The following is a 23,548-nucleotide window of genomic DNA, read 5'->3' as shown; positions in this document are numbered from 1 at the left end:
GAGATCCCCGGCGTGTCAAGACCATCATTACCCCCACCAAGAGTGAGACGAGTTTGTGTGTGTGTGTGTGTGTGTGTGTGTGTGTGTGTGTGTGTGTGTGTGTGTGTGTGTGTGTGTGTGTGTGTGTGTGTGTGTGTGTGTGTGTGTGTGTGTGTGTGTGTGTGTACACGTGTCAACAGGAAGTTGCTGGACCTCCTTCTTCCACGTTTCGCTCTGCTCTAAACTTCACATGTGGGACACAGACATGATCTTTAATCACAGCGCCACCTAGTGTCATATTCTTCCATGATCCTGCTCACCTGTTGGCTGAGTACACTTTTAAATTGAATTTAATGTTGTGACTTTTAATTGAATGGCGCACATCTTTTTCATCAAACAGGAAGTTGAAACCTGATGTTGGATGATTTGATCTGATTGGGTCGCTGGACAGAATCTCTTCAGCCTCCTGCTGAAATATTCCCAGAATCTGGGACAAGGATTAATGTTATTAAGATCTCCACAAATGTCTTTGGAGTCAGGACCGACACCCAACAGGAAGTCTGCTGACCGGTTCTCTTTTCAGAGGGGGTGTTGGTGTGTTCCAGTCTTAACCAATCACGCTGGATTGGTGTGAACAGTCTGACCCTAAATGATTAAGGGTTATTGGAGGTTTGGCTTTTCTGTCAAACATATTTTGACTCATGGTGTCTTCCTGGCGTGGTCTTCACATCGTGTACGACAGCTCATACCAGGCTTCTGGAAGCTGAAATGTTGTTTGCTGGTTTTGTGACCAGATGATTGTGGATGAACGGTGGGCCGTGTTCAGGGAAAGGTGTTCAGGAGACTCTGGAGCGACATGGCGTCACCATGTTCTCCAAGTTCCTGTCTTCAGTTTAGATTTGCATGAATTATTGTCCACCTGCCCCACCCTAATCAGGGTTAACATCTTGGTAGCCACTCATATTTTTAGTTTTCCTATTTTTGATGTCTTTTTCTGTGAGTAATCCCCAGTACTAATCCACCCTGCCGTGTCAGATGAAACAGAATCACGGAGGCGGGAGGGAAACAAGGCCGACACTGACTATGAAACCAGCTGGACAGGCAGCCGTACAGCGACCTTGGAAAGTGGGTCTGTATAAAGCATTACAAAAGCCCTGGGAGACACTCAGCCAATACATAAAGGACACTGTCTGCTCATCTTCTCTCCTCCTCTTCCTCCTTCCTTCCTCTTCATTCCATTCTCCAGACTACTTTCTCCTTTTATATAATCCTCCTGAGGTTATTTTTTTTCCTCTTCCGCACGTCTGCTGTCTGTTTCTTCATTCATTCTTTTGTTCGCGTTTTTTCTGCGTTTCCTTTTCAAGTGACCGAACCCGGTTCGTTCTAGAAAACCGACAGTGTTGACGCTGAAGGCTGAAAGTGCCATCAGACGGTGGTGAACAGGTGAACTCTCCAACAGACGCGGCTTTTATTGCCTCTATTTTTGTGCACTGATATGCTAACTCCAATGACCCACAATGCTTAGATGCTGTTACGTGCGGATAAATCTGAATTTTATTTCAAGTTGTGTTTTCTGGCAGTGTGAGGTTTTTTCCTGTAGAAACATGACTTCATCCTCAAATATGGAACGGTTTATGGTCTGTCTTTAAACAAGCATGATTTAGATGTTTTCCTGGTGTCGGTCCTCAATAAAGGTTCATGTTCAATAATCCCATTAAGGCGGAATGACAGGAGACGTGTCGTCTGTTCATCTGACCTTTGTGTTTGTCTAAAGGGATTAACAGATTATTTATTTATTAATCCCTGGTTATGTGTGACCCAGGATTTCAACTCTGTGTATCGCTGCTTTTATGGGACATGTATATATTTTTTTGGCATTAGCATTCTTTGCGTTTATTGGACAGCCGGGGGGGGGGGGGGGGGGGGGGGTTGTCAATGGGCCGGGAGCAGGAGTCGACCCCATCTCTGTTCTGGCTGTTCATTCACTCAGAAGTTTGGTTGGGTCCCGCCCATCATCCAATCACCTGTTCCCCACCTTTTCACTACGTTCCACCCACTGGGCTCCTGGCCACAGTGTCCTCCTGTCGTCGACCTCCTGTCACTTCCATCCAGGTTGTGGATGTTGTGGACGTCGTTGAGTATGTTTCTAGATATACCTCCCGCTGGTTTTGCCCTCTTTCACCTGTGCCTCTTTCACCTGTGCCTCTTTCACCTGTGCCTCTTTCACCTGTGCCTCCTCCTTCAGCAGACAAACAGAAGCCCGTTCTGAGGCCGTCTCCGCTCCAAACGCTCAAACACTTTGTCCTAGACGGCGGCGGCCGGACGGCTTTGAAGTCGACGGCATTCCTTTCTCGAATGCTGGCGACCTCCTCGAGACACACTCTCACCCCCTTAGACAAACTTTAATTAACTTGTGTGTGCAAGTTGGAATCTCCCGGCTTAACCTTTGACACGCTGCCTTACCTGAGCACAGCCCCTACAAGTGCCCCCCACTCAAAGACAAAGGCCGCATAAAGACAAGATTAGCTGCCTGCCATTGTCTTCCTGCTCGTCTTATTGGAAGGGTTTGCAGGGCTCCGAGCCCAAGGGGCTCCGAGCCGGCCAGAATCAAGCACTTGAGCTTTCAGACTGGAGGCCAAGGGCCAGCTGGTAGTCAGCTTGTAGTTAGTAGTGGCTCAGAGATTTTGGACCTAACCTTGTAAAACCTCTCATGGTGAATAGAAATGGAATTATCCTGGGCAAATCCCTTGGTTGTAGTTGAAAGTTGTGTTGGTGTGTGTGTGTGTGTGTGTGTGTGTGTGTGTGTGTGTGTGTGTGTGTGTGTGTGTGTGTGTGTGTGTGTGTGTGAGCTCAGTCTGGCTCCTCTGTGGCTGCCTGAAAGAGGTTTGGACACTTGGATAATTGCTTGGACCTGACGCCGACCGTACACCCTTCTCCCTCTCGCAAAACCATATCCGCTATATCAGCTTTGTGTGAGCTTTTTTGCACATCCGCCTAAGTGTGTGTGTGTGTGTGTGTGTGTGTGTGTGTGTGTGTGTGTGTGTGTGTGTGTGTGTGTGTGTGTGTCTGTGGTCAGGCAAACTGTAGAGAGGATCATAAAACATAGCAAGAACGTCTGTGTTGTGTGCGTGTTTCCAGAGAACTCCTCACTTAGAATCTGCCCAGCTGACCACACTACCGTGTGTGTGTGTGTGTGTGTGTGTGTGTGTGTGTGTGTGTGTGTGTGTGTGTGTGTGTGTGTGTGTGTGTGTGTGTGTGTGTGTGTGTGTGTGTGTGTGTGTGTGTGTGTGTGAGTGTGTGTGCGTGTGTGTGTGTTGCATGCGCGTGACAGCACAGGGAAGTGGCTTTAGGGGAGGCAGCTTTACTACTGACACTGACAAGTCATTTGGCCTCCGAACCTTCCAGTCTCACCACTGTCCTTGAAACTGGATCAAGATGACAGGATGTGTGTGTGTGTGTGTGTGTGTGTGTGTGTGTGTGTGTGTGTGTGTGTGTGTGTGTGTGTGTGTGTGTGTGTGTGTGTGTGTGTGTCTCCTGGATCACCTCCCACACTGAGCCCGGTCTTGTACGTCTCCTTCCATCGCTGTCGTACATCAGAACACACACCGGTGAGGGTGTATCGTTGTGGGTCTGTCGTGCATGTTGTGTGTGATTGCCGGATGCAGTAGCCCAAGCAGCGACTGTGTGTGTGTGTTTGAACGTGTACATGAGTGTGTGTGACACGGAGGCCATAAAACAAGAATGGCCTTTTCCAAGCACTTACGGATAATCCCCACAATTAGCCACTAAGGCTGCAGAGCACTTTGATCAGCGTGGGGCAATGTGGAACTGCTCACAGATACGCTCCTCTTCATCGCTATCTGTCTTTCCTCCCAGTCGCACATTAGCAAACTGATAGTACGCGCCGCATCTGTTGGAGTAGGAGGCTCCAACATCTCTCTCCCCGTTGTTATTCCTCTGTCGCTGGATGAAACGTGGCCTTTTAATGTCTGGCAGCCGGGCTTTGTGATTACATCGTGTAAGGCAGTTTGTTTATGGCTTGATTTACTGTTGAGAAGCAAAGCCAGGCCACACAGATATCAGGGCCGGCGGCAAGGAGGAGAAGGCAAAGAGATGAAAGGAAAAGGGACTGGAGCAGAGAGACGGGACGGGGAGGAGATGGGACGATAGCGAGCACAGGGAGGAAGGAAAGGAGGGATGTTTGAGACGTCAGAGGCTCCCGAATGAAGCTCAGTCGTGTTTCATTCACACGTTTGTTCTGGTTTTATTTGTTGAGCTGTAACACAACAGTTAATGCTGAGCCGAGGTAGGATGAGCTGCAATTTAAAATCTAGCTGGTCATTTTTTTACATCAGGATAAACCAGGGAGTCTGACCCAATGTTATGCTGATATGTCGACGACCTCCTGCTGGTGTGGTTTACCCTTAACACAGGTCCTGGGTTGGAATCCAGCCCTGAAGCTCATGTGTGTCCAGGTTCCATGAACTCTGAGGTTCTCTCCAGACCCCAGAAACATCTAGTAGAGTTGATCTGGAGAGTCTGAAGTCATCGTAGGCGCTCCTCTACGGATGCTGCCCTGGGATGAACCGGACCCACACAGGATGAGTGGATTTGTAGGGATCTGTTCCCTGCAGCCACGTCAGGCTGGTTCTCCTGAGCAGGGCAGGATTCCCTCGATCTGACTGCTGCTCAGCGCTGATTTGAGGATCTACTTCAGATTAAGCCACTCGTTGAACGTAATGAAATGTTTTCCCTCAGCTGAACTGTAAAGGGCAGGACGAAACACGGCAGCTGAGAACTTCTGTCACCATAATGATAGTGTTTCAGGCTGGGACAGTTTCATCTACTGAGTTTGAAGCATGAGAGACGGAACGTTCTGACTGACAGCAGTGAGTCATTTATGTTCCTTCGCTCTCCGGTTCCAACAGTGACAGTGTGGAACACATGACAGCAGAGCGGGTTCTGTGTCCTTCATCCTCACCCTTCCTGAATGGGGGGAAATGTTGCTGGACACCCAGGAGAGAGGAAGCAATTTAAAACACAGAATATTATATACAGTATACTGCATACTCTAACTCTATTTAACATAACATATAGAGAAGTTGTGTAGATATAGAGTTAGACAAGAAAACAAGGAGGTTTAGAATTGATCAAATCAATGACAAAATCAAACGAGTTGTTTGTTGTTTGTTGTGGTTGATGGTAAATGGAGGAAAGTGCCAGGCCATGCTGAAAGTAAGATCCAGCGTACCATTAACACACACAAACACACACTTACTCACAAATACATGTGTCCACTGGAATGTGCAAAGTTCACCACCCACTCACAAATACAGTGAGCACACACTTTTAGGGAAACGACTGAACACACACGCACACACACACACACACACACACACACACGGCCAGCCCTACCAGAGAGTATGATGACTCAGTGATGACCCCCCCAACATCCCTCTCTTCTTTCACACTCCTCTCGTCTTTTTCTCAGCCCTCCTCCCTGGCCGTTCACATAACCCTCCCGGACTCCAGAGGGGAAAGAAAAAGGGGGATGAGCGAGGAGGAGGGATGAGAAATTATAAGGAGGGGGTACAATAGGGCAAACTGTGTGTATGTGTAAGTGTGCAGAAATAGCCCAGGGTAAACACAGGCTAGCATGGGAACTGGACCATCTTAGCACTGTGCCACTATCAGAAAGCCCCCGCCAACTGCTTGGAAACACTTTTTCCCTCATTTTCTGCAGCGTAAACCATGTGATTTTAACTGGACCATGACTCTGTGATTTTAACATAGTGTGATCTGTGCACTGGTGGCACATGCTCTTGTACCACAGGGTTAGTACACTCCAATACCAATGCTCCATTAACCTTTTATACCTAGTACTTGACTTACTATGTTACTGTGATGCATTTAACTTGGGGAGCAACTTCATCCAAGAGAAAGTAAGGTTCAGCTGAAGGTGGCGCTAACAGGTAAATAAGGGAAATAAGCATTTATGTCCTGTTCACGAGACACAAATCCAACTTTCACACTCTAAAGATGGAAATGGCTTAAAATACACATTAGTAGTTCAAGTCCTATCTCCAATCGCTCACCAAGGGGTCGTCATGTCTCAAGTCGTTGAGCAAGGTCTGTCATGTTTCAGGGTCTAAGTCATGTCTCAAGTCTCTTAAAAAGACTCCCAGTCATGTGTCAGGTCTTTGAGCGAGGTCTAAGTCATGTGTCAGGTCTTTGAGCGAGGTCTAAGTCATGTCTCAGGTCTTTGAGCGTGGTCTAAGTCATGTGTCAGGTCTTTGAGCGAGGTCTAAGTCATGTCTCAGGTCTTTGAGCGAGGTCTAAGTCATGTCTTAAGTCTTAGAGCAGGATCCAGATCATATCTCAAGACTTTTAGCTAGTTTAAACGTCAAGTGTCTTTGGGCAGTAATGTGAACTGCTATGTACTATGCTATACCAAAACAGTGTAATTTGCTCTTTCTAAGAAACATTCAATCAGTCAATCAACTTTATCTAATAAGTACCTAATCACATCAACAGACATGCCAAAGCACTTGAACAGACAAAACTCAACTGAACCCTCCAGAGCATCAGCGACAGCGACGAGGACAAACTCCCTCGTTGAGGAATAAACTCCGGGCAGGACCCAGACTCTGTTGGGTGGTCATCCACCTTGACCAGTTCGGTGGAAAAGGAATACAATGAAGATACAGACAGGATAAGAGAAAGAGAACCACGCTCTCTATTATTATTACTTGTAATAGCGTGCAGTTACAGCAATTTTTACAGTCTCTTTATATATTTGTATTGAACAGTTTGACGACATTGCTATGAAATGCTGCTGCATCACAACAGTCACATGAACTGGTGCTGCTAATGCATTAACATGCATTAGCATGGAAAAATACGTCCACTAGCTCTGTGGATCTATAAAGTCACTGAATTCTTAGTAGCCGAGTTCAACGACATGTCAACAAATTATTTGCAAAGATAATTCATTGAATATCAGAAAATGTTTATAGTCATGTTGATAGTTAGTAGATGTAGATGTTTAATGTCAGTCTAGATGTGATGATTGATGATTTTATAGTGCAAAATGGCTCATGATGTTTTGGAGGGTGGAATACCGAGACGAAACAACCCATGTAGAACAGTTAGCTGACATACTGGCCTTGTTGAAGGGATTCCAAGAAGAATACACAGTTTAAGACGGTCGTACATCCCACCTGTGTCAGGTCAGACTCATGGACTTCACATACACACGTCATGTCTACCAGCAGAGCACACAATCCAATCAGCATCACAGATACCGAAAACAAATCCATCTCCACAACATGTTGACTTCCTGCTTGTATTTCTTGAATATGACGCACTTGTCATTATGCAGACATCACTGCAGTCATTTAAACTTGAATGATCTGTTTCCTGATTGATGAAAACTCTTATAACACTCAGATTAAACTCTCAGTAAATGCATCATGTGCTCCAACACTCGGTGGATGAAGTTGCCGTTACTGAGCATCAGACGTGGGACATGGATAAAGTACCACAGTCCTGGGAAAGGACAGATAAGAGAAGCAAGTGGCCGAACTCTGGGTCATTTGGCAAGGAGAGGGAGTCTGAGCTAGCTGGGCATAGCCTTGGGAAAAAGCACCAATCCCCTGGAGGAAGGCAGCACTGACCCAGCAGGGAGAGTTATGGACCCGGGCAGGAGAGGAGCTCGCGCTGCTGGGAACGCAGTCCCCCAAGTCCTACCAGGATGCTGCCTTATCCCCAGACCCCACTGGACATACACTCTCACACACACTTTAGCCCTCGTCCCACTTCAGGTCAGAGGCTTATGGGCAGCTTCCCACCAATTAAGTCCTCTTCCTCTACCAAAGAGCAAGTAAAAGGGAGGATGAAGATGGATGGAAGTTAGAATTAGTCTGTGGATGAACTCTGGCTGTCACTTTCCATCCCACATCCCTCCATCTTCCCTCCATCCTGCTTGATTTTGAGAGTTTTCTGGTGCTGGTACTTTTATTCAATGTGTCATCTCCCCTTCTGATTGGCCACCCATCCGATTGTGTTTTATATGTTTGATCCCCACTGTGAGTCAGACCCAGGACAACATCAGGCAGTAGTAGTAGGAAAACAGCATCCTGGAGCGCAGGAGATTTAGTTTACCTTTCTGTTTGAGGGGATATGTTACAACCACATTATCAATAGGTCAATATTTCATGTTGAGGCAGTGCTTTGCTTCGTGTTTGTTTGTATTAACTGGTTACATGTTCTAGCATCTACTTTAGGAATATTGATACACATGGTGGCACGGTGGTGCAATGGGTAGCACTGTCGCCGCACAGCAGAAGTGTGGAGTTTGATGGTCTCCCTGTGTCTGCGTGGGTTCTCTCCGGGTTCTCAAGGTTGTCCCACCCACCTCCAGAAGCATGAGGCCGAGGTAGCTTTGACAAACTGATCAAACATTGCCAGCTCGGATAGGCTCCAGCGTCACCCGCGATGCATAATGTGTTGTATTTCCTACCATGAGGGTCTGACAATAAGACAATGTTGTGTGTCATGTAGGACCATGGGAGTTGTCTTCTTTGTTAAACACCATCACTGTATAAGTTTCTAAATGTTTGTATAAAAGAAGTTTTGTAATGTTTAATCAGCTTATCCCTCATTGCTGTAGAGGACTTCCTTCCTCACTCCTAGGACGTGTTTAGTGACAGACGGTGCAACGACATTCACCTTACCAGCACTAAACTTTATTTCACTATGTTTGAAGGTTATTGAAGGCTTTTAGGAAAATAATTTTGTATTCAGGTGATTTATGCAGAAATAATACATATTTTTAACTCAAAAGCACACATCGCTTTCTTTTTATTTTGAACTGCAAAGAACTCAGATAAATGAAGGTGAAGAGCGTTAAAAGGTAAAAAGCTTTTCTGTACATTCATGCACAGATCTTTGAAACCTACCCTACCTCCTTTATCTTCTTTAATGATCCTTCATATAACCTTATATTTGATGCTACAATTCTTTCTTTTGAGACCACAGTAGTTTCAGGCTGTCTAAACTTATCTAGTGTGTTTGCACTTGTGAATGGTACGGTCTGCATTATCTGTGTGTTTACTGTCCTTGAGCCTGAACTGTGGATGAACCTGGTCAAATCTGCTTTTATGATGTGGCCCATTTTCATTAAAATGGCTCCCCCAACCTCCATGTGTAATTAAAAGTCAGTGGGAGGCTGGTGGTACCACCTCATATACCAGACCAGACAGTACCTGGCTGGGGGTTACCACAATGTTTACACACCCCTACACCCCACACAGACGGGGCTTCAAACAATATGACTTTTAGAAGGCAGATGAGGGACAATATTAAAATTTGATATTCAGGGGTGTTTTTGTGCCAAAGGATTTGCTCTTTGATGAATCGGATAGATTTCACTGTAGATTGGTATCATTGGTGCCTTTAAAGTTGGACTTTATCACCTGATTGTATAAGTCAAGATTGGCTTGATATCGTTCAACTTGTGTTCTACGTAATGTACTTCACCCCAAACCGACACAACTGCACCAGCTGGACAAAAGACAGGGATGCACTGTGACTGGACAGACACTGCTTCACACCCCCTGTGATAGGGACAGGCAGCTGCAGTTGGACTTACTGCAAAGACAGCATATTCTCTTGGTACCAGCATGGTGTTGGTTTTTACCTTGCAGACATTGAGAGAAACAGGAAGCAAAAAGCTTTCCCCCCCATGAGTAGCGTGTCATGAGTTGGTCTCCAGCCGCTTCATGCTAGATGGTCTTGTCAGGTTCAGCTAGGGGCTTCATTGACTACCCTCTGGATGGCTTTTCCTTTGTTTCTCTACTGTTTAATTAAAACATGAATATTTAATTTGTCTCACCTGTGGAATCTGCCACCAGTCCAACCTGCTCAATGATCTGAGAGGCGACAAACAAGAACCAAGTGAGCCAATGGTGTTGAAAACACCTCAAAAACTATTTACTGACAGTCCGACATCAACTATCACATTTAAAACATGACAAAACACAGGTTAAGGTGCCTCGATCCTGAACGCATATCTAATAATAAGTGATTATTGATGACATAAGTCCATTCAGTCATCCATCCACCCATCCATTCATTTTCTTGGAGACAAGAAGACCACGATCATCTTGTTTACAGCTGCTTGTGAGCATGTTCCTTTCTTTGTTTTTCATGTGGTCCTGTTATGAGTTGGCGTGGTCCATTTACACAATTTTGCGTGATCAATCCACCTCAGATGCATGTTGTTGGAACCTACACAGACAGAACATACAAACTTCACACAGAAAGGAATCAAACCCAGAACCTTCTTACTATGAGGTAACACCCACTTGTAAACATTAAACATGTTAAAATATACACTCATGAATCCTCTTCCACACTTTAGAACCACATGAATTTGTCATTTCAGCGATAAAGCAGCCAAAGTAAACACAAAACTGAACTGAATGAGGTAGAATGGTGGAAGAGGCTTTGAGGGCCTGAGAGAAAGAAGTCAATAGAAGCTGCAGTTCTGTCCGAAAAACACTTGGAATCAATTGAGTCCAAGTGTTCAAGTGTGTGAGGATGGGTTTCCCCTCCCTGGGATCAGGAAGGACCCCCTGGCATGTGTCTGAAATGGGTAACATGACTAATGGCTAACGGCTAATCTGTAAACAAACTGTAAATGCTTGTGTACGAGATCCCCAGCCCGGCGTGTGTGCTATCTGATCTGACTCAGAGCATGTGCCACACAGGATTAACTGGATTTCAGCAGAACACTGTTTGTAAAAACTGATAAGGAACTCTCTCACTGCGCTTCATCACGACTTCTGACCGCTGGAAGAGGATGTTAAATTGACCTTGGCTCAAACCGCGGCTCTGCTTCCAACCGTGAGTCATTCCAGTCAGTGCCTTTTAGAAGTAAGGGAGCCTGGATGTTCAGAGTTCTGATGAACATCTGTATGTGAACATGTGTTGACGTGACCACGGATCAAAGGAAAGCTGTAGATGACGGAGATGGTGCTTTTTCTGGGGGGTGTCCTCTGTTTGGGTGTTGGATTGCCCCCAGACCCCAGAAAGACCCATTATGTGCTCACGCCATGGCCTTGTGTAAAGGGTCCTGCCGTTAGCATGTGGGGCTTCCTGTCTCTGGGTGTGTGTGTTTAGGCAGGTCTGAGTAGATAATGGCTCTGGGAGGCTGAGCCCCGGCGCTGTAATGGAGACAGATAACCCAGCTCCACTGTAAACACCTGTCCATAGGCTCTGATTCATAGCATACACACATTCAGACACACACAGGCATTTGAAGGTGTTGTGGTGTGCTAACCTAACATGTGTGAACACTGCGTCTCCTTTGAGTCGATCTTTTATCCATTATTACGTGCCTTCAATTTGTTTTCTGGCCTGCCAAGGTTTTGCCCTTTGACTTTGACAACATGGTATAAACAGTTTAACGGTGCTTTTCCTCCAATCAAGGCGCCCTGACTGCAGAGTTACACAAACCCCATGAATCCATGCCAGACTGGAGCACTTTGAGCCTGGTCTCATTCCCAGGGCCTCTGTTCCTGCTGTTTGGCCTCATCCCTCAGCGTCCCATGCAAACACACGAGTCACCGCTTTAATGGAGACGCATCAGCATCCATCTGAGGTGAAAGACATAGGTGTTTTTTTAAAGTGAGTGTGCAGTGTTCTCGTTTGTGTGTGTCCTTGCGTCTTTGACGCACATTTTCTAACAGGAACGCACGATCCTCAGATAATGTGTCTCTGGGACGCAAGCTTGAAATGCACTTCCATTCAACAAAAATATTCACAATTTTTCCATTTCTCCACTTAAATTTCAGATTTGGAAATCGCCATCATTTTTGTTTCTGGTCATGAGACTCACCTGCGTGATTCTGTCTCATTAAAATCAACCAAACGTCAACACGACGTCTGCTGGTTTTAACGCTGCAGTGAGAGAGGAGTTATTTAGACCCCCAGAGAACAAGAAGAGTCCTGTTGGGTTTGTCTGTCTGTTAAAGCGCTTTGAAATGTCTGCTGATGTCATGAAGCTCTAAATACTTAGAAAAGACTTAGACTTCCTTTTATTGTCATTGCACAGAGACTCAGAACAGTGAATCTGGCGATGAAATGTGGTTGCTTGGCAACCAGAGTACACAGCCTTTGTTCACATCGCTATTTCTATAAAATATACAAATAATATACAAATAAAGGTTGATCGATCGATCGATCGATTGATTGATTGATTGATTGTTTATCATCTTGCCTCCGAATAGGATGCAGAAGTTGGAGAAATAATGAATTATAATAAACGTCATGTTAGGATGCACAAATTTTTCTCGAAGCGCATCCCAGGGATGCACTACTTTCTGGAGGTGACTTGAACTCTGGACGTTGGGTAGGTGTTCAGAGGCAGGTCACACGTTAAACCAGGAGGTCCTGTGTGGAAGCAAAAATGAAACAATCCTTTATGAAACCTGTTGAGTTTAAGTTTCACGTTACACACGTGTCAGATCGTCTCTGCTGCAGGACAGTGGTTGATGTCAGCCGTAGATGTTGTACATGTGACCAAGAAAGCTTGATAAAGTGTCCATAAGTGATGAGACGAGATTCCATGTTTCAGTATTGTTTTCCTGGAGCGATACAATGGACACGCAGTTGGTCATGGCTCTAGCAAACGAACATGTTTAATCTGCGTGGTGAGAATGAGAATCTTGTGACATTTCATTCAGTGTGAAGCATTAAAGGCTGCTGTCCAGTGTGTGTGAGTCAACTAGTGGTACTTGATGTTGTGTGATCAGTGTGGCTGTGTTCTGGGGCACAATGCAGTGTTGATGCTGAAACCATACATTTTGATTGGACGTTATCTCTCCTGTGGTGCTGATCCGCTCTCTGCTCTGACAGCATGCAGACGCTTTGAGTCTGGTGTTCGTTTGCTTTAGCAGTGGGTCCATGTGACCAGTGGAACCAACACCATCCCATACGAGTGCATTCACGTGTCTATCAGCACGCATCATCTGTGTTATGCATGTGAGTGTGTGTGCATGTGTGTGTGTGTGTGTGGATGCCAGCAAGTCAGCGTGGAGGTGGACGGCGAGACCAGAGCTAGTGTCTATAAACTAAGCCAGATTACAGAGGCAGAGGGACGGGCAGCTCCCCTCCACAAGCCAGCCTCCTCTGCTCAGTGTCACCGGCACACACACCGCTAACATGGCGTGGTTTGCTGCGTGTTCTCAGGCATTTCCTGCTACAGCTGCTGCTTGTAAAGCTTGGCTTGAACCATCTTGCTTCAGAGTAGCTTGAGTTATTTTGCAAAATCTGCGATTGATAGAAGCATAGCAGTGAAAAAAGAAAGTTTTCTTTATCCGTGTGGTTCATTCTGTGATGTTTTTCATCATCCATGAAGGAAAGAAATCATTGGGAACAATCTTTGTATCCTGGAGCATGCTAAATGCTGCTAATGCAGCAACAATATGGCTCTTTATCAAGAGCTGAAGTCACAGTCACATATTAGCTGATGTTCATAGTTAAGGTTATTAACAATATTCACCAGGACCAGAACCAGTGGATAGGACTGAAGGATTTTCTTAGGTAATTGTTTTTCGCAAAACAGATAAACAGATTTGGTTCATTAGATTCAAAGTGTGAATCCAGATTTTTTTTTTTTCATTTATTTTGTTTTTCTTGATATTGGATTTCTAAGTACATTTCCATCGATTAGCTTTAGGAGTCAGAAATGAGGTAAAATTATTTGACATTCATGAACATTTGTGCTCAGACATAAAAACTCATTTGTAATCAGTCACACTCACTGCATGGTAAAAAAAAAAAAAAAAGTTTTGCGTTGATATTTTACGTAATTATATTATTTTCTCAGGGTGGCCAGTGTTATTTTGTGTGAAAACATGTTTGATCCTTTTGTACAAGTTTTAAAAGTTGGAGATCATTTGATGAAAATTTGGCTGAAAAATGTGTTCTCTGTATGTTTACTAACTCTACTGCAGTAATAGTACTCTTCTCAGTTGGTAGGATATCAGTAGTGTGTCAATAGTATATCAGTAGTGTATCAGCAGTGTAACAGTAGTATTTCATATGTCAGTAGTACAGTATATTAATTATATATCAGTAGTTAATCAGTAGTATATCAGTTATACATCAGTTATATTTCCATAGTATATCAGTAGTACATCAGTTATATATCAGTAGTATATTGGTTATATATCAGTAGTATATCAGTTATATATCAGTAGTATATTGGTTATGTATCAGTAACATATTGGTTATATATCAGTAGTATATCAATCAACTTTTATTTATATAGCGCTTAATCACATCTGAAGACATTTCAAAGCGCATTACAGATAAAAAACCAACAATGCCCTCCAGAGCAAGCATAAGCAATGGTGGTGGAGAAAAACTCCCTCATTGAGGAAGAAACTCCAGGCAGGACCCAGGCTCTGGAAGGCGTCATCCGCCTTGACCTGTTGGTTGGGAAATAGAAATACATTGGGGACAGAGATAGGTCAAGTAAAAGAGACGGAGAGAGAGAGTGGCAGATAGGCCAGTTTCATGTCCATAGTGATCTGTTGCTGAATTGAGGGTGGGATTTCCAGGCCTTTGGGTATCCTGTCTTCCATCTGTGTTCTCCACCTGTGGAACAGAGGCACAAGACAGCGGCATATGAATTATATCAATTATATAACATTATATCAATTATATACCAGTAGTATATCGGTTTTAAACCAGTAGTATATTGGTTATATACCAGTAGTATATGAGTTATATATCAGTAGTATATCAGTTATATAGATAGATACTTTAATAATCCCTGAGGAAATTTATATATCAGTAGTATATGAGTTATATATCAGTAGTATATCGGTTATATATCCGTAGTATATCGATTATATATCAGTGGTATATCAGTTATATAGATACTTGATTAATCCCGGAGGAAATTTATATATCAGTAGTATATGAGTTATACTGTATATCAGTAGTATATTGGTTATATATCAGTAGTATATCAGTTATATATCAGTAGTATATCGGTTATATAGATAGATACTTGATTAATCGCGGAGGAAATTTATATATCAGTAGTATATGAGTTATACTGAATATCAGTAGTATATTGGTTATATATCAGTAGTATATTGGTTATATATCAGTAGTATATCGGTTATATATCAATAGTATATCAGTTAAATATCAGTAGTATATCGGTTATATATCAGTAGTATATCGGTTATATATCAGTCGTATATCGGTTATATACCAGTGGTATATCGGTTATATACCAGTAGTATATCATTTACATATCAGTAGTATATAGATTATATACCAGTAGTATATCGGTTGTATATCAGTAGTATATCAGTTATATATCAGTAATATATGAGCCTGTTGTGAAATGCCACAGGTCTTTCAGCAGAGGTCCAATTGGAGCGGGTCACTCTGGAACTGTCAGAGAGCCAACATGAAAGCCTCGCTGGACCGTTTTAGCATCTGATGCTAGCTCAGAATATGCAGAGTATTCATCACGAATATATTTTCACTGCTATAGCGATTTGTATTCGTAGCCACTCCGCGGTTGTGACTGTATTTCACGTTTCCCTAAAGGCTCTCACAATGTATTGGCTTTTGATGCTTTTAATGTGTCCATCCTTCATCGCTGACACACAGAGTAATTATTTGTTATGCTTTCAGTAACCCTATCGTTTGAGCAGCTCTGATCGGCCGTCTATATAATACCCAACCGAACCCTTCCAATGTAAAATAATGGTTTTGGTGTTTTTCTTTCCTATTTTTGGGCAAGCCAAGCCGGCAGCGTGATGTTATGACCATCAGATGCTTTCTCTCTCACCGTAGTTTGAAAGTTAATTGTGTTTTGACAACTCTTTTCCACGGCTGGCCCAATTATAGCCTCCAGTTGGGCTTGTAATGATAGTTGTTAATGGGGTGAAAAATGGACGTGCATCTCTGACAGAAACCATAAGCAGATCCTTTGAACGGAGAGACAGGAGCCAAGGAAAGCAGGGCAGGGATGACCTCGCCGTGCTCCTGTCCTCTGAGGGCCTTTATTTAGCCTTCATGGCTCCCAGCATCTCCTCCAGGACCTTCACCATCCCATTATGTCGGCCATTGTGTCGCCGTTAAAACATCAGAGGAGCCAGTGGCGGCGTTGGGGCTACTGTATGAGGCCATGGGAATGACTCCGAGTGACCCATCACACACACAGACACACATTTTTAAATGTCATCAAATTTCTCACGCCTTTTCCTTTCCCTTCTGCCTGCTTCTCCTCCGCCTCCCCCACGACCTCCTTTTTTCTTCTTGTTACAGGGAAAGTATTGATCGGCATCTTCCCAAAGATATTTATAATCAAAGATAAACAAGAAATCCATTTCCTTGGGAGATGTGGGGTTGCCCAAAGTGCTAGACTCTTTCTTACGGTTCTCTTTATGCTCAGGGGGAAGGCTGAACGGGGGACACGAAGCAAGAGATGTGAACAGTGTGTTACATGGGGGGGGCGTTGAGACCGGCGGGTGTTTAGAGAATAACACGAGTGCCACCAGCGAATGGGAGACGTGGGAAGTCCGGCTTTAGTCTCAGTCAGTTGTAGCACATCCTATTATTATCCCTTGGACTGTGCGACAACGCTGACCAGAGGAGACCCTGAACACACACACACACACACACACACACACACACACACACACTCAGTCAGAGTTCTCCCCTCTCTCACACAGGCCCAGGACAGGCCTTTCCCAAGTCTTATTTCTTCTGGACTTTATGGGAACACTTAAATTTAGCCCTGGCAGGGAGTGCAGGCATAATAATCAAAGCTTGTCACCAGTTCTCCCAGTGCCTGGTGGTCCGCTGCTCAGCAGGGAAACTCTCACCGACTGGAAGACATGTTTCCCTGTTTGCACACGGGACACGTGGGACCTGTAACTGGCTTGTTCCGGTGTCTGCAGCTCCGGCGTTGGCCAGCCAGTACAACTGAACACGGACTGAATTAGCGGAGCGGAGTGTGTGTGTGTGTGTGTGTGTGTGTGTGTGTGTGTGTGTGTGTGTGTGTGTGTGTGTGTGTGTGTGTGTGTGTGTGTGTGTGTGTGTGTGTGTGTGTAAGGATAGCCAGAGGTCAGAATGGTCCAGTCTGTATTATTATCACTTATCAATAATTGAACTGGTGCTGGAAGGACAGCTGAGTTAAAACATGTTACTTTTGCAGGTTTTGTAGAAAAAGAAAAACTAGTGACCATGGAAAAACTCCTAACCCCCCCTCCCCCTTAGCCGGACCTGCTCCTCCGTCACTCCTCCCTACCCGTCCTCCAAATGACTTTGAAATCATTGGGTTTATTTTGTGGGATTCCTTGAACAGATTGTTGTGAAAACATCAGCAGGTTTAAAGCTGTGCTGATACTGATTTAGGGTCGTTGAGGTCAGGAGGGCTGAAGCAGTTTGAACTGAAGACCCACTTCTGTCCCAGCCAGAGGCCAGCGACCTCCTTCAGTACCCCCAGCGTCTCCTTTGCTCCATGATATCTATATAAACCTGATTTCATTCCTGCTTTAGAGCAGCGTAATGCTAACCTGTTACGTTTTGTTGGACAAAATGAGGAAATGTTCATAGTGAACTGGGAGGTTCCAGTAGTGTTTGTTCTCATCACCATTTGACCAACATTAGAACGTTTCTCTAACTAAACCCAACCCAACCCTTCCGATGTAAAATAATGGTTTTCGTGTTTTTGACCAGACGTGTTTCCTTTGCTTTGGACTACACGTGTGTCCTGGTGTCTACGCGTGTCCACCGCTGTTCATTCACTACGATGCTAATGCTATTCACAGTGTGTACCCCCCGTGAGGTCAAAGGTGATGAGGTGCTAAAGAGGTCTTTGACACTTGACACACAGCCAGTGGCTGTCCATGGCTCCCCACAGAGGAGCTGTCACCACCTGCAGGGGGGGGCTAATTAGCCTACGATTTGTGTAATACACTTTTGTGTGTGTGTCTGTCCGACATGGTGAAGGTGTGTGTGGCTGACGGTTTTCTAACCCGTGTGTTTTCTGTCTTTTTTTCCATGTTGACCGTGTGGTGTGACCGGACGAACCCAACAGGTCAGTGTGTTTCTGTTTCTGTGGAGACGTAGACCCACTTCACCCAAACACACGCCCACTTCACCCAAACACACGCCTACTTCACCCAAACACACGCCCACTTCACCCAAACACAGTCAGGTTAAATCCACTCAGGTAATCAGAGAATCTACTGCCCTCCAATGAAAAAGAGTGGTGTGGAGAAATGTCTGAGAAATGAAGGGTTGAAAGGTCAACAGGTCGTCGACCTGCTAGTGGTGACGTCACACTGCTGAGGTTACATTAAACCAGCGCTTCTCAATTATTTTCTGTGGCGGCCCCCCCTAGCAAGAAGAAAACAGTTTGCCGCTCCCACTCTGCACCACAACTATAAATAATATGATTTGTCTATAAAATTGTTAGAAGTACACCTCTGCATAACATTGTATCCTGATTAACATTAAAGAAAACCAAAAAGAAAAAATATATATACAATTCAATTTATAACAAATAATTTTATTAACATTATTTTTTTTAGTCTATAACAGAAAAGATTTTAAGTGCATCAATTTGCCTGAAATATAAAAAACCCTTGTTTAAACTGTAAACATTTTTGATCAGCTTATTGCATCATTTGATTCTGAAAAATAAAATAAAATCAGTAAATAATAAAACATTAAAAATTCAGTTCAGCAACATTAACTGAGGAGCACAATCTATAAAACACTTTAACCGACAAAACAAAAATGAATAAAACAATTTGTCCTGATATTTTCTTCTTCTTTTTTTTAAATGAGTTAATCAGGATTAATGTCTACAATGAGTTCGTTCAGCTTTTCAAAGTGAGGTTTGAAGAATGAAACTGAACTCTCATTAAACCTGCATTAAACTAGAGCACTGCATTAAACCATCACACACAAGTTCTGTTCAGTTTGGTCTCCACGTGTGATCCACGTGTGGAACATGTAGTTAGAATCTGTGGACCAGAGGCGACCTCTGGCCTTTCATCTGAGGTTTTGTGTAAATCTAAATGTATGTCTGAATATTGGAAGCTCAGGACGTGACCTGATCTTCACACCATCATCAGGATCCATGTCAGGAGACGTGTCACTGATGTCAGTTGCAGGGCTGGTTGCTAACATCACTGACGCGCTAGTGCTTTCCTAACCTGCTGGTACGTGCTGGAGATCTGTCCTGGTGACACCCCCACTTCCTGCTTTTGTCCATTGGTGGGTGGGTTATGTCCCAAGAGAAGAGAAGTCATGGTAGAGTCTGGGTCTGCTCAGAGTTTCTTCCTCAATGAGCGAGTTCTGTTGGGTTTCTCTCTCTGTTAAAGCACTTTGAAACGTCTGTTGATGTGATTAAGCGCTCTACAAACAAAAGTTGATTGATTGATTTATTGATTGAAGATGCCTCCGACTGAGAGGTGAAGTTTGAGATGATCATAACATTTGGAGTCGCCCCCTCCAGCCCTGCCTGGTGGTGATGTCATCGCTGCTTCAGTTCCCATAACGTGAGCAGGGTTGCGTGTTCTGCCGGCCCAGCTTTATTGCTCTATTTGTCACTGCCAGCATTTGGAGGTTTTTTTCACACTCCCCAGATGAAGAGGGATGAATGATGGCCGGCAGTCTCTGCTTTCTTCATTCTTCCTTTTCTCCCTCTGTTCCGTGAGAAAAGCAGGGAGGATGGAGGGAAGTCAGGCATCTCATCAATCCTTCCGCAGGCTCAGGGAGAGAGGGATGGAGTTCTGAGGAAGTGAAGGTGTAGGAGGCTTGGTTTAGTCAAGGGGAGTCCCAGCAGGAATACACACACACACACACACACACACACATACACACACACACACACACACACACACACACACACACACACACACACACACACACACACACACACATATGCACAGAGGAAGAATAACACTCATATATCTGGCCCGTCAACAACCGGCCTCTGTTAGCTCACCGCTGACACCAGAGCAGCCCGACGGCTACTGAAGGTTCTCCTCACACTCTGCTAGCTGCTGGGGTGTCATTGGGTGACCAAACGGCTGTGATCCATTTCTGTGTTGGGTTGTTGGGCATGGCTGTGATCCGTGTGCGGTTTGTGTGTTTGATGTCAGGCTGGACGGCCCTCGTCAAGGCCAAACCCCTGTAGGCTAGTGTGTCTAGTTTCTGAGGGGATGGGGTGTGGTAGCGCTCATCCAACCCTCCAGATAGTGTTCGCAGATGCAAACTCCAAAGGAAGGGTAGAAGACAGTGGTAGAAAATCCCAGAATGCTTTGGAAACAGAGGTGGCATAAATAAAAAATGGCTGCCAATCCTGCAAAAGCAGCGCATAAATGTTAAAATATCCATGAAAAATGTTACAAATCATTCCCAGCAGGGAAGAAATCCACGGCCACACTGCTTTGGGTGGGAGACCTGACTGTTGTAGAAACATCTGAGATGATCATCAGAACCAGAACTGATGTACTGATGACGTGACGAGTGGCGTCCCATTTCCTAGAAGAGGAATTCAACCAGCAACTCCTGTGACTTTGTTTAGAGAGACAAGTCAGGAAGCGAGAGGCGCTGGAAAACAAAGGGTGGGGTTAAGAATAGGAATAGGAATCGGGCCCCAGTTTGTGGTAACGAAGCCACACTAGCAGCTCTGGTTGGCCAGTGTCTGCTGTGTCCATGGTGACGTTCATGGTGATGGATGGGATAATAGCAGCCTTCAGAGTCAGGAGTTATCAGCAAAGGTCTGGTCCTGACTACATCCTGAAGCCAGCCTCAACATTCCGTACTTACAAACTCATCAGATCACCTCTTTAGTCACCGCAGCTTCCCACTGCCGCTCAGAGGGCAACATCCAACTGTCTCCCCCAGCTCAGAAACCTCTGGCTCTCATCACCGGAGAAGGCGGCTCAGCTCTCACATCCCTGCTGGGTGAACGTCATTCCATGAGCACGGCCGTCCAGACGGTAAAACGCTTCCAGCTGCCTTTTCAACCCGTCGGAGTAACATCACCGTCACGTTCTACGTCTTGGTTGTTGGAACGAAAGCTCTGTCTTTTCATCGGCTGGATGATTGTTGTCATTGGATATGGACTTCTAAGTTATCACACAGGGAAGCTTAGCTAGTGTTCGCTGTCAGCCCCAAAGACATCCTGCGTTAGATGAGCTTTTAATCTGTTCTGGTACCAGCCAGAGCTCTGCTTCATGTTTGTGAAGAAGAAGTAAATGTTAGCATGTTGCTAAACTTGCTAATCCTCCCAGTGGTGTCAGCTCTTGTGTCACCAGAGTTTAACATTTACCTCACCTCTCCTGACAGGCATCTAATCTTTGGGGCTTTAAAAGATACTTGAGGATGACTACTGGCTCTTCATCCTGACTGCTCTGAGTAATTGTCCAGTCTGTTTTTCCGAGTAGATGCTTGCTGCTGATCCTCAGACAGTTAATAGATAACTAAAGGTGAAAATGCCTGTCAGATGTTCTGCTCCAGAGGCGATGGGGTTGGTTCAGTTGGGTTTGGTTTGGTTTGATTCAGTTTGCTTTGCTTTGGTTTAGTTTTGATCGGTTTGGTTTGGTTGGGTTGGGTTGGGTTGTTTTGGGTTTGGTTTAGTTGGGTTTGGTTTGTTTTGGTTGGATTTGGTTTGGTTGGGTTCAGTTCTTTTGGTTGGGTTTGGTTCAGTTTGGTTTGGTTTTGATCGGTTTGGTTCAGTTTGCTGCGGTTTGGTTTTGATTGGTTTGGTTGGGTTTGGTTTGGTTTGGTTTTGATCGGTTTGGTTAGGTTGGGTTGGGTTTGGTTTTATTAGGTTGGGTTGGGTTTGGTTTGGTTAGGTTGGGTTGGGTTTGGTTTAGTTTGAGTGTTTTGCACAACATACAGCAGTTTGTGAAGCTTCAGATGCTTTTGCTCCTTTAAAGCGTTGAAGTAGAGCACAGTGAATACTTGTATTTTGAGGTCTTGCAAAGCCATCCCCTCCAAGGCCATGAAAAGGATCTCCACTAAAAGTTATTGCTCTCAGAAAAAGAAATCACTTAGCTGCATGTTTGATCTTCCTCATGAAATATGCTGTCAGACAGCGTTTCATATAATCCCGTACTGTTTGGAAGCCGACGGCGAGCCTTATGACAGCCGTAAATTACAAAATGGCCGACCTAAGCGGAGGAGCGAAAAAGGGAAGAAAAGTGAAGGAAGGGATGGCAAAAACACACTCTGGTAACCTAGCATCGCCCCCGCTCCTGCGCCGTCTCCCCACGGGATCAAACAGGCGGGAGGATTTGGACGAGTAAATCATTTCCTTCAAGTGGTGAACTCTGAGGGCCGGCAGGAGTCCCACCGCTGGGCTCCTATCAGGTGGAGGCATCGCTGCAGCACTTTGCCAGAAAGCCCGACTGCTTTTCTCTCACACTCTTCATCAAATACTGGAAAACGTGGACTTTGAAGTCCTGATAAGGCAAATTCATCACATTCTCTCTGGCTGCTGCTGCTGGAGCTGAATAAATCCATAAATTCTGCTGACTGCAGGGCGAGGAGTCGCAAATTGGAGAGAGAACAAAGTTCTTTCATGCTGTCTGAAGAATGCCCTCGCTGGTGGTTCGTTTGGAGGCATTTAACAGGATGTTGTTGTGTTTCTTAATTACCTCCCAGGTAATTGTTGATGAGACTATTATTGAGGTCATAGCTCATCATTTAGTCTTTAATTGGCTGCTAACAGCTGCCAACAGAGCCGTGAACCCATAACCTTCCCTCTTCCGGTCCTCCAGTCCGTTCAGTGTCGCCAGGAAATATATCACATGTAAATATTCCACATGCGTGTTAACACCCTCTCACATCCATAATGACCGCGGAAGATTCAGATTGTTGAAGGAGAACATTCTAAAAACAGCACACTTCGGTTCAGGGGGGGCTCGGTGAAGCGCTGGTCCCCTCCACGTTGGTGAACCTGTCGTCTGAAATCCTGGCGTCACCTGTGGGGTTCAGCCTTCGTATGCCGTAAAGTGTGACGCCCCCCACCCCCACCCCCATGCCGACACACAGCGAGCGTTAGCATTGGCGTTAGCGCTGCGCCCACGTCTCTCCTCAAGGTGAAAATTTCAACTTGTGACATTTACAGCCGTGATGTCATGTTATTGTACCCCTGTGTTCAGACCCCCCCTAAAAAAAAACCCCAAACACTCCAGCAGATATCATGAGAATCCTGTGTGTGTGTGTGTGTGTGTGTGTGTGTGTGTTTGAAGATGTGAGCGCCGGGTGAGAAGAAGCAGAGCCTGGATCTGCTTTCTGTCACACTGAGCTGCCCAGACCTGATTCATACACACACACACACACACACACACCTATTCATACACAGTGGATTAAAGCAGCCAATCAGAGAGCAGCTCACGGCGGCGCTCGTGTCGAACACAAAGCACAAACTGCACCTCTCCACAAATAGATTTCATGTCGCTCTGATTTGTAATCCCTGATAATCCTCCCAAAATTTAAACAA

At 44.9% G+C, this 23,548-nt stretch overlaps 1 protein-coding gene across 4 annotated transcripts in view; it reads left to right on the top strand.

The window, feature by feature from the left end:
• Positions 1–23,548, top strand: part of bcas3 (BCAS3 microtubule associated cell migration factor) — a 275,380-nt gene that overhangs the window by 188,133 nt on the left and 63,699 nt on the right. The window contains exon 24 of one of the 4 annotated variants that reach the window (XM_068318313.1): positions 18,119–18,444. The exons of the other annotated variants lie outside the window; for them this stretch is intronic. Within the exon in view, the coding sequence (XP_068174414.1) occupies positions 18,119–18,150 (32 nt within the window). The 3' untranslated portion in view covers positions 18,151–18,444. Of the gene's footprint in view, positions 1–18,118; positions 18,445–23,548 lie in introns of those variants that run through there. 4 annotated transcript variants of the gene reach the window in all.

Source organism: Antennarius striatus, chromosome 6 (genome assembly GCF_040054535.1).
Source record: "Antennarius striatus isolate MH-2024 chromosome 6, ASM4005453v1, whole genome shotgun sequence".
Taxonomy (NCBI): Eukaryota; Metazoa; Chordata; class Actinopteri; order Lophiiformes; family Antennariidae; genus Antennarius; species Antennarius striatus.
The sequence above is the reverse complement of the archived record's forward strand: the minus strand, read 5'-3'. Positions and strand labels throughout refer to the sequence as shown.